The sequence below is a fragment of the Pyxicephalus adspersus genome, chromosome 5 (genome assembly GCF_032062135.1).
Source record: "Pyxicephalus adspersus chromosome 5, UCB_Pads_2.0, whole genome shotgun sequence".
NCBI classification, from domain to species: domain Eukaryota; kingdom Metazoa; phylum Chordata; class Amphibia; order Anura; family Pyxicephalidae; genus Pyxicephalus; species Pyxicephalus adspersus.
Genome location: NC_092862.1, coordinates 11,795,721 through 11,808,312, shown reverse-complemented (window position 1 = coordinate 11,808,312; position 12,592 = coordinate 11,795,721). Strand labels below are relative to the sequence as shown.

The 12,592-nt window shown below is 39.9% G+C and overlaps 1 protein-coding gene across 1 annotated transcript in view; it reads right to left on the bottom strand.

The window, feature by feature from the left end:
• Positions 1–4,233: 4,233 nt before the first annotated feature.
• The window catches only part of WASHC5 (WASH complex subunit 5), a 22,807-nt gene continuing 14,448 nt past the window's right edge, over positions 4,234–12,592 (bottom strand). The window contains exons 18-26 of the mRNA XM_072413231.1: positions 12,467–12,591; positions 11,048–11,150; positions 10,226–10,305; positions 9,614–9,717; positions 8,958–9,087; positions 7,144–7,240; positions 6,267–6,420; positions 5,909–5,996; positions 4,234–4,549 (exon numbers count right to left, since the gene is read on the bottom strand). Coding sequence (XP_072269332.1) covers positions 4,493–4,549; positions 5,909–5,996; positions 6,267–6,420; positions 7,144–7,240; positions 8,958–9,087; positions 9,614–9,717; positions 10,226–10,305; positions 11,048–11,150; positions 12,467–12,591 — 938 coding nt within the window. The 3' untranslated portion in view covers positions 4,234–4,492. The remainder of the gene's footprint in view (positions 4,550–5,908; positions 5,997–6,266; positions 6,421–7,143; positions 7,241–8,957; positions 9,088–9,613; positions 9,718–10,225; positions 10,306–11,047; positions 11,151–12,466; position 12,592) is intronic.

Below are 12,592 nucleotides of genomic sequence, written 5' to 3'. Positions count from 1 at the left end.
CACACCAGTGTGGTGTAACATGTAAGTTCTGAAATACCTGGCTTGTACAGAATTTCAGGGTGAAGAAACAAATAGAGGGCCATGTATTCATTACAGGATAGCCTGGTACAGAATCCCACACCATGTTCCTTTCAAGTACAATGCCCAAGTTGTTAAATGCGGCGCTGACCCCATACCAGGCAAAGCAAACTGCACAATTGAGAACACATGGGTACACATCATATTGCTTATCATTCTTAAAGTATGCTTACCTAAAGCTGAACGAAACCCTTTTTACACTCACCTTGCACAATTGAGAACACATGGGTACACATCATATTGCTTATCATTCTTAAAGTATGCTTACCTAAAGCTGAACGAAACCCTTTTTACACTCACCTGTCCTTGTTCCATCAGGGGCACTGCCGACTTCTTCCTCCTTCTCCCCCTTGTCCCAGCCATCAGGATGCAGTATATTGGTGGAGCCAGGACTACTTAAAGCGGACCTAAACCCAACATTTTTACTTTACATAGAAGGGTAGACAACTCTTCTAAATAAGGTAAAAATTTTATTTTTTTTAAAGTGCCGAGGCGATCAAGACTGAATGGGAGCGCAGAGCCTCCCGGTATACCTACAGCATACAACCCAGAAGGTTCTGGCTGCTCCCGGGCATGCGCAGAAGGGGCATTTTTTCCATCAAGCGGAAAGAGATGCTCACGCATGCGCAGTGAGATCAACCCTCTTTTTGTTTCCCTTAACAGCGGTTACATCACCTGATCTTGCACCTGAGCGGTGCAAGATGCGGTGACGTAGCAAGTGGACGAAAGAAAAGACATAAGATGGCGGCGCCCAGGGCTTCCTCCATGCAGGGACGAGAGGAATTCTAGGACGACGTGGGACCGCATTGTGGGTCATCAAGAGATTTGTGGTAATTAAAGGTAAGTAATTTTTTTTATTTTTAGTTTAGTTCTGCTTTAACTTCCACACAAGAGTTCATTCAGTCCCGGCAGCTGCAGGCGAAGTTGGGATGCACTGTGTTTCCTGCCTTCTTAAGCTAAACTATGCCTGTGATTTTGAAAGATGAAGACAGCAATTAGGCAGGTAAATATGTTTTATTGCAGAAGGGATATCACCTATCACTTTTAGCAATAAAGCCCTGTCTGAAAGTGTAGTTTTTATTATTATAGAAACCTAAAACATTACAGATAGAAAACTTAAAAAATATGCCTTGATGTGTTTTCCTTTCCTCATAAAATTTGTTTGCTTGCTAAGACATTTTTGTTTAGAAATGACAATTGCCTAGCATGTTCTCCTTACTACACATCATAGCAAACTCTACTTTTTGCATTGTCCAATTACTCTGTGATGACCCAGCTTTTTCCCTGGTTTTCAGTCCCCCCACCTACGTAACTCCTTGTTGGGTTAGGGTCACAATTTTATTTATTATCAATTATGTTTTTACCAACAATAATGTTTTACCAGTATATACTGGTATATATATACCCTATATGAGGTCATCCTAAATGAATGCAGCACATCCTTTAACTGGCATCCTTATAAAGTAAAATGCTGGTTAAAGGATGACCATTGGTCAAGTAATGGGTATGCACTGGCCATTGTCTTAGTTCCTGGGTAGTTTAAAACACAGTGCCATACCTAATTAGCTAGTCTCAACTAGAACCTAATGCATGCAACATGTTTTTTGATCATCTGCTTAATCATCTGATTATTTTGGGGGACTACTTGAATGCAAGTCACTTCCACAGCTAAGTATTTTTGTTAAATCTAACTCTTTGTTACTGCATTGTTTTATTTGTCTTTATTATTAAATCCTATAATCTTTAAATTTTACTTGCAAGTCTCTGTGTTATCCCTCTTTGTACACTTCAAATTTAACCCATCAATATTTGCATACACTGTCACAAATTATATCCGTGACATCACCTCTTTCCCAACTTGTTTGAAAGAGTGTTAAGGGGAATACTATAATTTTATAATATTAATCATATCATTTATCACTTAAGTGACAGATCTAAAGGCTAATGACATCATTTAGAGGCCTCAGGGTTTGTAAATGTCTACACAAGAGGGGCTTTGACAGGTAAGATGTATATAATACATCAAATGCATACATGGGAAGATTGTTGTTAAAATGGTTTGCTACGGCAGATTGATGAAAGACGTTGAGGGAATCACTGATCACACGCTGGATTTTTGCCATGGCCTAGGATGACACTTATCCAATGTGAGCATGTACCTTGTGGAACAGAGTACATTTTGATACCTTAATAGATATGTTATATACCTGCAGGAGCTCCAGAAGGGTAATCCAAGGTAAATGTGTGTGCACTTAGATTTACTGACATTTATTTTTTATTATTACCTGCAGGCACCCTTGGCTGTCTCTTCTTAAGTAGGACTTTTAAAATGTGAAAATAGAATACAGAAGATATCTCTGTGGATTAAGTTCTCTGTTGGTTTTTATAATATATGCACCTCTAGGTACCCTCATAGTTCTATATCCTGAATGTAGAGCAACTGATGTTACGCAGTCCCCTAGTCTTCATGTTATAGACACCATCTGCTGTGGCCGATTATTGGATTGTCATTGTTCTCCCTTCGTCATCAGGATAAGCTTTTGGAGCTATGTGGGAATTTGGTCATCCTGGAATGTGCTGAATGATTGCAGGCATTAATCCTCTGTTTACAGCTTCTGTGCATAGTGTATGTAAAATATCTGCTGAATTCTACAAACTGGTGAAAATAGGAGAGGGACCACAGAAAGCTGCCTTCATTAAATACCCATAGACAATCTAGGGAGATCAGAAAGGCAGGCCAATTATGACGCTTGTCATCATTCACTAGAAATACTAATCCTTGTCACATTGAACCAACTATAATTTAGATATAGGTCCTGAATTATTGAAGCTCTCCAAGGCTAGCGAGGATACACTTTTATAAGTGAAGCTGGGTGATCCAGCAAACCTGGGATGGATTTCTTTAAAGACGTTTGCTACTTTCTAGCAAATGTTTTGATTCCTTGACCAGATCCATTCCAGGTTTGCTGGATCACCCAGCTTCACTGATGAAAGCGTATCCTCTCCAGCCTTGGAGAGCTTTAATAAATCAGGCCCATAGTCTCCTATGTCACCCAGTATTGTCTTCTAAAACCGTTGGCTGGCAGTTCTTTGGGCACACACAAAAAACAGGTAAAACCATGCCTATTGCTTTTCATTCTATGCACCTGGTCTACATGTGACCTTCTGGGTTTGCAGACCAATAGTCTAAATAGAATAAAAGATAAAATCTACTTCCTTAGTTTTCAATTCAACCATTTGGAATTCAGTCTGCATGTCAAATCAGTACATGATGGATTCTGATTGGCTGAGGTCATTGGACTGACTATAGACATAGCATTCCATGTGGCACTTTAGAATATCAGCATGTATACTTGCATGTCCTATATCACTGTCTAGAATAGACAGGCAAGGTTGTGAGAATTAATTTAACAGATATCATTAGGAGCACTTAAAGCCCAACTATTAAGCCCAATACTGGCTGCGTTCCTTTCCTCCTCTCTGGTGCTGTCCTCCACAGTAATTCCTTTGCATTATTGATATCCTGTTTTTTGATACTAAGGACATCATGTAAGTGAGAAAGTCATCCTTGAGGCATCACTAAAGCACCCAAAACAGTGTAATGTTGTAAAGCAGTGGTCGCCAACCGGTGGTCCATTATAAAATGTTGGTGGTCCACAGAAAAATTTGGACAATTTGCAATTTTTATGTTTTAATAATAATAAAACAAAAATAATATTCTAATAAATTCTTATATTCTGAATGACAATTTTTGCCTTTATATTGCACTAAATTCTCAAACTGTACCACAGACAAAAACAAGGGAGGCGCAGCGTGATGTCAGTGTAGTCTTAAGTTGTATGAGGCAACTGTTGCCGAGCCGTACGCTTCAGTATTGTTTCCACCATTACAACAGTCACCCCGCTCCGCCAATACCGATTCCCATCCGATTGTTTTATTTTTATTTATTTCTCAGATGCTCCTTTAGGTATGACCTTGAATGGCATCTAAGCTTATGACATGTTAAGTAAATTCAGAAAAGGTAAGTATATAAGAAAGAAAAAACATAACACATACAGGGTGGCCTAAATGGTGGAATCGAGCCTAAAAAGGGATGTATTTGGGCTCCCATTGAAAAATCGGTCTTTAAATTACATACCAGTTCACTAACACAAATACCAGTTGGGTTACTTTTTATTAAGAAAAATGACAAGATGGTTTTAGTTCCCGAGTGCATGGAATGAAATGCTTAGGTCATTATCCACAAGTGCTAAGTGCTAATGTTTGCAATTACTGTCTATAATCAGACCGCTATACTACTGGTCACCAGGCCCGAGCCAGCTCTTCCTTCATCTGGTTTGGTAATCCTCCATACATTATTTTGGCTCTGCAATGCATTTTATCAGCTTCTCTCAGCCTCCGCTCTGCTGTCCAGTTAAAGGATTGTTCTGAACTCATCAAATATGAAGTTAGGCACATGAGCTTCAACCACCTAAAAGAAACATTTTTTAAAGTTTTAAGGGTTTATGAAAGACAAAGCCAACATAATACTACTAGATTTCACAATGAAAGCTGCATTGTTTTGTAAGGAAATCTATTAAAGGCATTTAGGAAAACCTTAACTAAGAGCCATATGGTGGCTGCCACTGCTATGTCCTGAATAAAGCATGCAAATGGGGACATCTTTACAATAATATTCCTATAGGACATATGAACTTGTTCCAGATTGGTTGTGCGAAGGTTAGACCCACTATCAGGTTCTTTTTAATGTCTGTGTTTAAAATACCTTATCCATGTTTTGATTATTAATTAACAATACTATTGTTACCAAGGCAAAAAATGAGTGCAAAGGGAAAGAATTTTAATGCTGTCTTTAGTAAGAGATAAATATACACCACCAGAGGGATACCAGTTCCGGGGATAACAGTCTAAGAAATGGCTTTCCTTGACTTTGGAGATATATTTATTTTCTCATTTTGCACCCCTGTAACAAGAAGTAATATATTACCCGAAGTAATATATACCGTTTGGAGATGTTGCGTAGGTGACGGGAGACGGGGCCATGGCTTGCACGGAGGTGGTGTGAGCCCTGAGAAGGGCCAAGGCGCAGAGTCTAAGCAGTAACCAGGTCTTTTCCAGAGCCTCTAGTGGTGATGTTGCGCTGCTGGTTACTGCCAGGTTGCGTCCTTGGGCACACCAGGGTGGGCAGGATGATGCACAGCACCAAATTACTAGGTAAGAGAATTGTCAAGGAAGGAAGGGGAGGAGAAAGACAGCAAGCATGAAGGGTCAGGAACAAGCAAGGGGACAGAAATCCAGGAAGTAAACACCGGTGACATGGGGGCCACCACAGACACAGGAGACATTGGAAGCCACAGGAGGCACAGGTGACAGAGGAGACACAGGGATTACTGCAGTCACATAGGAACACTGGAACAGCACAAATGGGAACTGGTTGGGAAACAACAGACTGGGCAACAGTCGAAAAGATATGCTTTCATTGGTAAAGCTGGGTGATCCAGCAAACCTGGAATGGATTTCTTCAAAGTCATTGCTATTTGTTAGCAAATGTTTTCAATTTGGACCAGATCCATTACAGTTTTGCAGGTTAACTAATTAAAGTATTCTCTCCAGTCTTGGAAAGCTTTAATAAATCAAGCCCATTGTATAAAGCCATCATCAGTATACAGACAACAAATCTGTTACCGCCATATATCTAGGAACTTGCAAAATCCAAAACATTTTTAATCCATCCTAATCTAAAACATTGGCAGGAAGAGAGTAAAAAAAAACTCCATGTATTTTGCTTGGCAGTGCTTACTTATAAAGCTTTTAAGTACACATTTCTTACCCTTCTGGGCAGCTTAGTATAGTGAACATAATCTTCCAGAAACATAAGTGCACCAACTACATCTGCTGGCATCTCCGGAATCTTCTGGCTGGAATCCAAAAAAACAGAAGTCTTTTGAAATAATGAAAATTTAGCAATTGTCCAGTTTACAAAGTGCAGATTAACATTCATTTAACCCCTAAGAGACTCCTGTTTGGGTGGATGGGAAGGCGGGTGAATGCACCATGCAATCACACGCATTCTGCTTGCTCGAAATCAGATTGAGATGCTACTGATTTCCTAAGTCATTTCAAGCGTTTTTTGCATTTTTATTGACTTATTATGTGCAGTAAAGATGTTCTGAGGTTTTTGCACTCACCTTGTACTCTGCTCCATAGAGGAGCGGATAAACTGCCCAATAAGGGCAAGGAACTGCTCTGTGTATCGGGAGTGGAACTGTTTCAGCAGTGTTAGTAAACCCAGGACTAATGGCGGCCAATCAATGGCATCTGCTGGTTTCCTGCAGGTCATACCTAAAGGACAGAGACATAATTATCAGCAACAGATTTGTGCACCATGTAGCAAACTGAACAGGTTTTCCTAATATAATTTTAGCATTACTAGCTTGCAGTGTTCCAAAGTGCCCTCCCCAAATCATAAATGACTGTGGAGTGAGAATTTACCCTAGTAGGTATTGATCACTGCAGCAACCTACTTCCAGGCAGTTAGGTGGCATACCACAAGATAACCTACAAAGCATCTGAAATGCCAAATGGACTGTAGATCAGTAAATTCAGTGGAGTCATATAACATTACAGGAAACCCATCACTGGTACTAAGAAGCAAATAACATTAACATCTGAAAAAATTATATACAAGGTTGTAGTGACACTGCTTTTACTCCATTCAGCTTTGCAGTTTCTTGCTAAGTTACCTGTATAATCAATGCATCAATGATGCACCAGCGCAGAGAGGATGATTCCCAATCCTCCATATGGATAGGGGATATTTGGAGTTGCAAACAGAGGCATCTCCTGTCTGATTGTGCTGTATGGAAGGCTTGCATAAAATCATATGATTGGCTAAACTAGACAAAATATGCTTTAGCAGATAAAAATATTTACTGTATATGTACTTCAAAGTGGTATTTTACAAGTGGGTTGGAGTTTTATTATAAAATGGATAGAAGACCAATCAAAGAAGATTCAAAAAACCACTGTAATATGTATAAGAAAGGGGCAAACACAGTACATTACCTAAATTCTTTGAATACTGTAGCTTGGGCAACTGGGAAATCAGTAACAGGAAGTTGGCAATAGGAAAAAATGACAGCTGCTTTGTGGTAACATAAATCTGCAAAATAAAATGGAAAAAAATAAAGTTAAGCAGTTTTAATGTAAAGCAAATATACAATTAAACTAAACTAATAAAAGGAAAGGAGGGGCTCAGCTATGAGGAAAGATTATCTGAACTGACCCCCCGTAACCTTGACCACAACCTATTCTCAAATTTTCCTAACCCCCACCCTCTCTATATTTAAAACCTCCGGATAAAGCTGACACTCGGTTCAACCACACTTTCTCTGGCTGTGGATAAAGTTGCCCCTGCCACCTTCCGCTAACCCTGTTCTGCTAACCCCCGTCCCTGGCACAACAATCACACCAAACAGCTATAAAAGTCTGTTCGTGCAGCTGAGCGCAAGTCGAGAAAATTTGGCCTCAGTGCTGACTTCATGGACTACAAAGCCAATTTACAACTTTAACACTGAACTTACTGTCACCAAGCAAAAGTATTTCTCCACTGTCATTTCCTCTCAAGCTTCCAACCCATGCAGCCTCGTTTCAAAAATTGACTCGCTCCTAAACCCCACACCTTCTCCCCCCACAACAACCTTCTCTGCTCAAGACATTGCCACCTACTTTAGAGATAAAATTGTTAAAATCAGACATGATGTCTCTGCTCCCCCAGCCACTCCAACTATACCCACCCCATCCACCTGTAAATCATCACTAACCTCCCTCAGCCCTGTTACTGTGGACGAAGTCTCCTCTCTTCTCTCATCATCTCTGTCTACTACCTATCTGCTTGACCCAATTCCCTCTGATCTACTCCGTGCCCATTCCTCCACCCTGGCCCTCCGCCCTAACCAAACTATTCAACCTTTTCTTTTTCTGCTGGTAAATATCCTAAAGAAACCCTCACTAGACCCCTCCATACCTTCTAGCTACCGTCCAATCTCCCTTCTCCCATAAATTCCCAAACTTATTGAGCGTCCTGTCTGTAAAAGACTCACCTGAGCACCAACTCTCTCCTTGACCTTCTTCAGTCTGGTTTTGGAGCTGCCCGTTCCACTGAAACTTATTAAAGTGGCCAATGACCTCATCAGAGCTAAGGCTCAAGGCAACTTTTCCCTGCTCTTTCGCCTTGATCTATCCTCTGCTTTTTACACAGTTGATCACCCCCTTCTAATATAAATCATGGGCTCCATTGGTATCAGTGACATTGCTCTATCTTGGTTTGCTTCATATCTCTCTGACCGCTCCTTTTAGGTTTCTTTCAATGGCAATTCCTCCTCACCCACTCTCCTCCCTGTTGGGTGTTCCCCAAGGGTCAGTCCTTGGACTGGTTCTCTTTTCTCTGTACACCTCCTCTCTCGGTAGTCTCATCTCCTCTTTTGGCTTACAGTACCATCTGTATGCTGATGACACCCAAATCTATCTGTCCACCCCTGACCTGTCTCCCTCAGTCCTGGATAAGGTCTCATGCTGCCTGTCTGCCATATCATCATGGATGTCTGACTGATTCCTGAATCTCAACTTGGATAAAACAGAACTCATCATCATCCCCCCTCAAATTCCACATCTCCCCCTGACATATTCCTAATTGTTAAAAACACTGTTATTTGTCCCTCCCCTCAGGTACGTTGTCTTGGTGTCACCTTTTATTCTGCCCTCTCATTTACCTCCCATATTCAGAACATTTCCAGGTCCTGTCACTTTCACCTACGCAACATCTCCAAAATCCTGTTTAAGCTAAATTACATTAGATGCATAGTAAAAGTCAGTGTTACTTTGTTCAGAGGGTTGTGTGTGCCAGCAGCCTCCAGGTATGCAGTAATCTCATAGAGCAGAGTGTTGTCCTCCTTGGGGCATGGCAGAGACGGATCCTGGTAATGAGCTTTTATATCCGACAAAATAGCTCTGGAATGGAGAAAAGAGAATTGTTTGCATCAATTGGTCTTGTGTATCAAAACTGGAAGGGAAGCTGCACTTAAAATTACCCTTCACAATAAAATATATTTTTGCAAAACACAGCTTATCATGGAACGTAATGGTGATCAGCTGGGAAAATCTAACCTACATCAGTGACTGTTAGAAGGTCCCAGAGAAGGTTCAGCTGAAGGATTTTTGTTGCTTGAATCAGAGATGTTTTAGAGAAATCTGATTGTTCCCCACTCCAACATAAAATGACAGACTGTGACAGCAAGCACTAAGGGTGCCGTTGCTATAAATGCTAGTAACCTTAGTTCAACACTTGAGTAATAACACAAGTATTATCAGATGTCATATAAAGATAACGACACCTGACTTTTTAGGTCAGTTTAAATGTACCAAAAACAGTGGTTCAAAACAATACCCTAGTAATTAGAATTTTCAGAAAACGGCAAGTGATAGCTGCCATGAAATATGCACATCAGGTGCAACCCCAGTAATATCTTTATCTTACTCATTAAAGTTCTCCAGAGCTGCAGCTAGGTGTTTAGAGTCAAACTTGCAGGAATAGTTCAACTCATTCGCGATTTGCTGCCTGAGAATCTGCATCTGCCCGACCTGTAACACAAGAAACCAAAAACCTGCCTTAATAGTGCAAAATGTATCTGTAATATTACCACTGCCAATCCAATGACTGGGCACACAGAGAAGAAAGTGCAAGGGATAGCAAAGATTCAGAGGGCTGGTATAGGTTAACGATAACAGAAGATTGCATAGAGGGTTAAAAGTGTTACTGCCTGGACAGCACAACTCATAAAGAGTACCCTGAACCAATCAGGGTACTTTTGCCTTGTACAATGCTATCTGTATAACACTGTGAACATGATTACAAGTAAAGCAAGCCTAGGGGTGAATGAACCAGTGTAGGTTTGCTCCTGCTCTGTCCAACCAGTTGGCTGGAAGTGTGTGCTAGATTAGGTGGTTTTAAATGAACAGCAGGACCTGTTTGATTGGGGTATCTAAATCACATGAACCTTTGGTCGGTCAGATAATTCAAATATATGGAATGTATTTCATCTGTGTGTATTGACTATAAAACCAATTAATTAAAAAGTAACTCAATTACCTTCATTATTGAATCCAGATATGTAGTCCAGATCCTTGGGATTTTTGCAATAGCGGAGGAATATATTTTGGAAGAGTTAGCTATAGAAAAACAGATATTGTTTTTTTAGCTTTACAGTCAAAAAGCACAATCTCAATTACTCAAGAAAAAAAACTGCAATCTGATATTATGGATATTAAAAGCCAGACACATTCATTACTTGTACTATTGATAGGGAAGATTTATTACGCTTATTATTATTATTAATAATAAAAAGGATTTATATAGCGTCAACATAATACGCAGCAATGTACATTAAATAAGGGTTGAAAATGACAAATACAGACAGTTACACAGGAGGTCCAGAAGAGCTTACAATCTAGGAGTGATCTATCACACGAATGACAAATAAAATATAACCTAAATTTTTTATGGACACTTATTAGGTAGACCTGTCTAGTTGCCTTCAGAACAGCCGCAAAGTTTGCACTATAGAATCAACAAGGAGCTTTTGGTTCACATGGATTTTTGTCCTAGATTCCTCCTGAAAATATTGCCATTCTCCTCCAACCTCTCTCATTAAAGGGTCAAAATTACTAAAGCCTCACAGTCATTCGAATTTGGTTTAGATCACACAGTTTCTCTTTTCCAAACCTCACTGACCCTCCTGATTATGTCCACATGTTTTATGTATTGAATGGCATTTAGGTGACTCAATTCTTTTTGCTGAAGCAAGCAGATGTACCCATTAAAGTGACCACTAAGTAGACCAGTTTTGATGGTTTCTGTTGATCTGCAGTGCCCATATAGGGCAAACTGTATATATTACAATCATTCACTTACCTATAATTCCTTTTAGTGGACTAACCACTTTCTGCAGGGCTCTCAAAGTTTCTTGGACAGTTCTATCCTTTAGAATTATCCTCTGATACATTCGGAGAAAGTTCTGTAAAAAGTTAAGGATAGCCATCGGATGAAGGTTAGGAAAAAGTCTTTGCTGTACATACAAATTCTAACAAATATATGGAGCATGCTGAGGAGATCTGATTCCATGTATAAAGAGACACAACAGAGTAAAGTGATAGTGGCTGCAAAGTGCTGTCCAGTCGATATTTTAATATTTGTCTTACTAACCTGCTCTTAGTTTTTGGGAAAAGCAATCATTAGGGCTGAGCATTGTTATATGACTAGGGAAGTGACCTGACTGCTCCATCAGGTAACTGACAGATGATTGTAGCTCCAGGTGAAGGTGCCATGAAACTCTAATACAGTAATAAGGGGATCAGCCTTTTGCAGATAAATTGTCATTTTGTCCTGCATGGTAAGATAAAATGTTCTCTTGAATGATTTTTTTGGATTCCTTATTTTGGCCCTCCCACTTAATTTTCCCTGCATGATATTTAAGGGGGCTGATAACCTCTCACCAACATTTTTATCCCTGAAAAATAAAAAGGGGCACTGCTGACCCCCCGTTCTAGCTTTCATACTGATCCAATCCTTAAATATGTTGAATACCAGACAGATACAGGCTTTTAGCTTAACTTTCAACATACTTGTTGGATTCAGAAAGTGCTTACTTAGGGTAAAGGCAGTCCGGAAACAATTTTTTTAGAAGGTTAGCACAGAAGAGATAGCTCACAAATCATCTAAAGTACGGGTTTTTTTTAAAGCTGAAGGCCAGACAAACAGTTTATTGCACAGTTAAATTATAGAAAAGAAAGATGTTTCAATCTGGCAAAGGATTTGTATTGATTTCTCTAGCTCTGGGATTAAACAAAGTGCACTGCTGCACCACAGCCCTGTCTGGCAGGACAGAAGATCTACCGGTAATTTTAATCTGCTGTAGTTCACATGCATTTTATATTATTTATTCATAATTATACATTATTTAGGTGTATTACATGCAAGTGTATTTCAGCTTTAAACAAATCTGTTTATAAAAAAAAATCTGCGCCAAGGACTGCTTTGTAAATAACTAACTATGGCTCAACTTTTTGGCTTCCTGAAAAAACATCTATTACCCACAGCCCCTGACCAAGGAGTCTGCGGACTCTGAAAAAGGACCTATAGAGCATAAGGAGTGCACCATGGATCAGTAGGTACCACTGACAATTTACAAAGCTGGCCACCATTTTCCAATATGGCTGCATGGAGGTCTTATGGAGATCTTAGCCCTCTTCCAACTATGTTTTGTGGTTAGAGTATGAGGTGGGTGATAGGATATATCCACAATAAAGGTTTTCTTGCTGTTGATGAAAATACCTGGAGCTCCTTGACAATCATGAAGCACAGAAGTCTGTCAAGCCCATTTAAGCCAAATGTTCCCAGGGAATCCTGGATCTCAGAGAAGAGGTGACTTTTGGTCACTTCCTGGTGGGTGCGCATGTC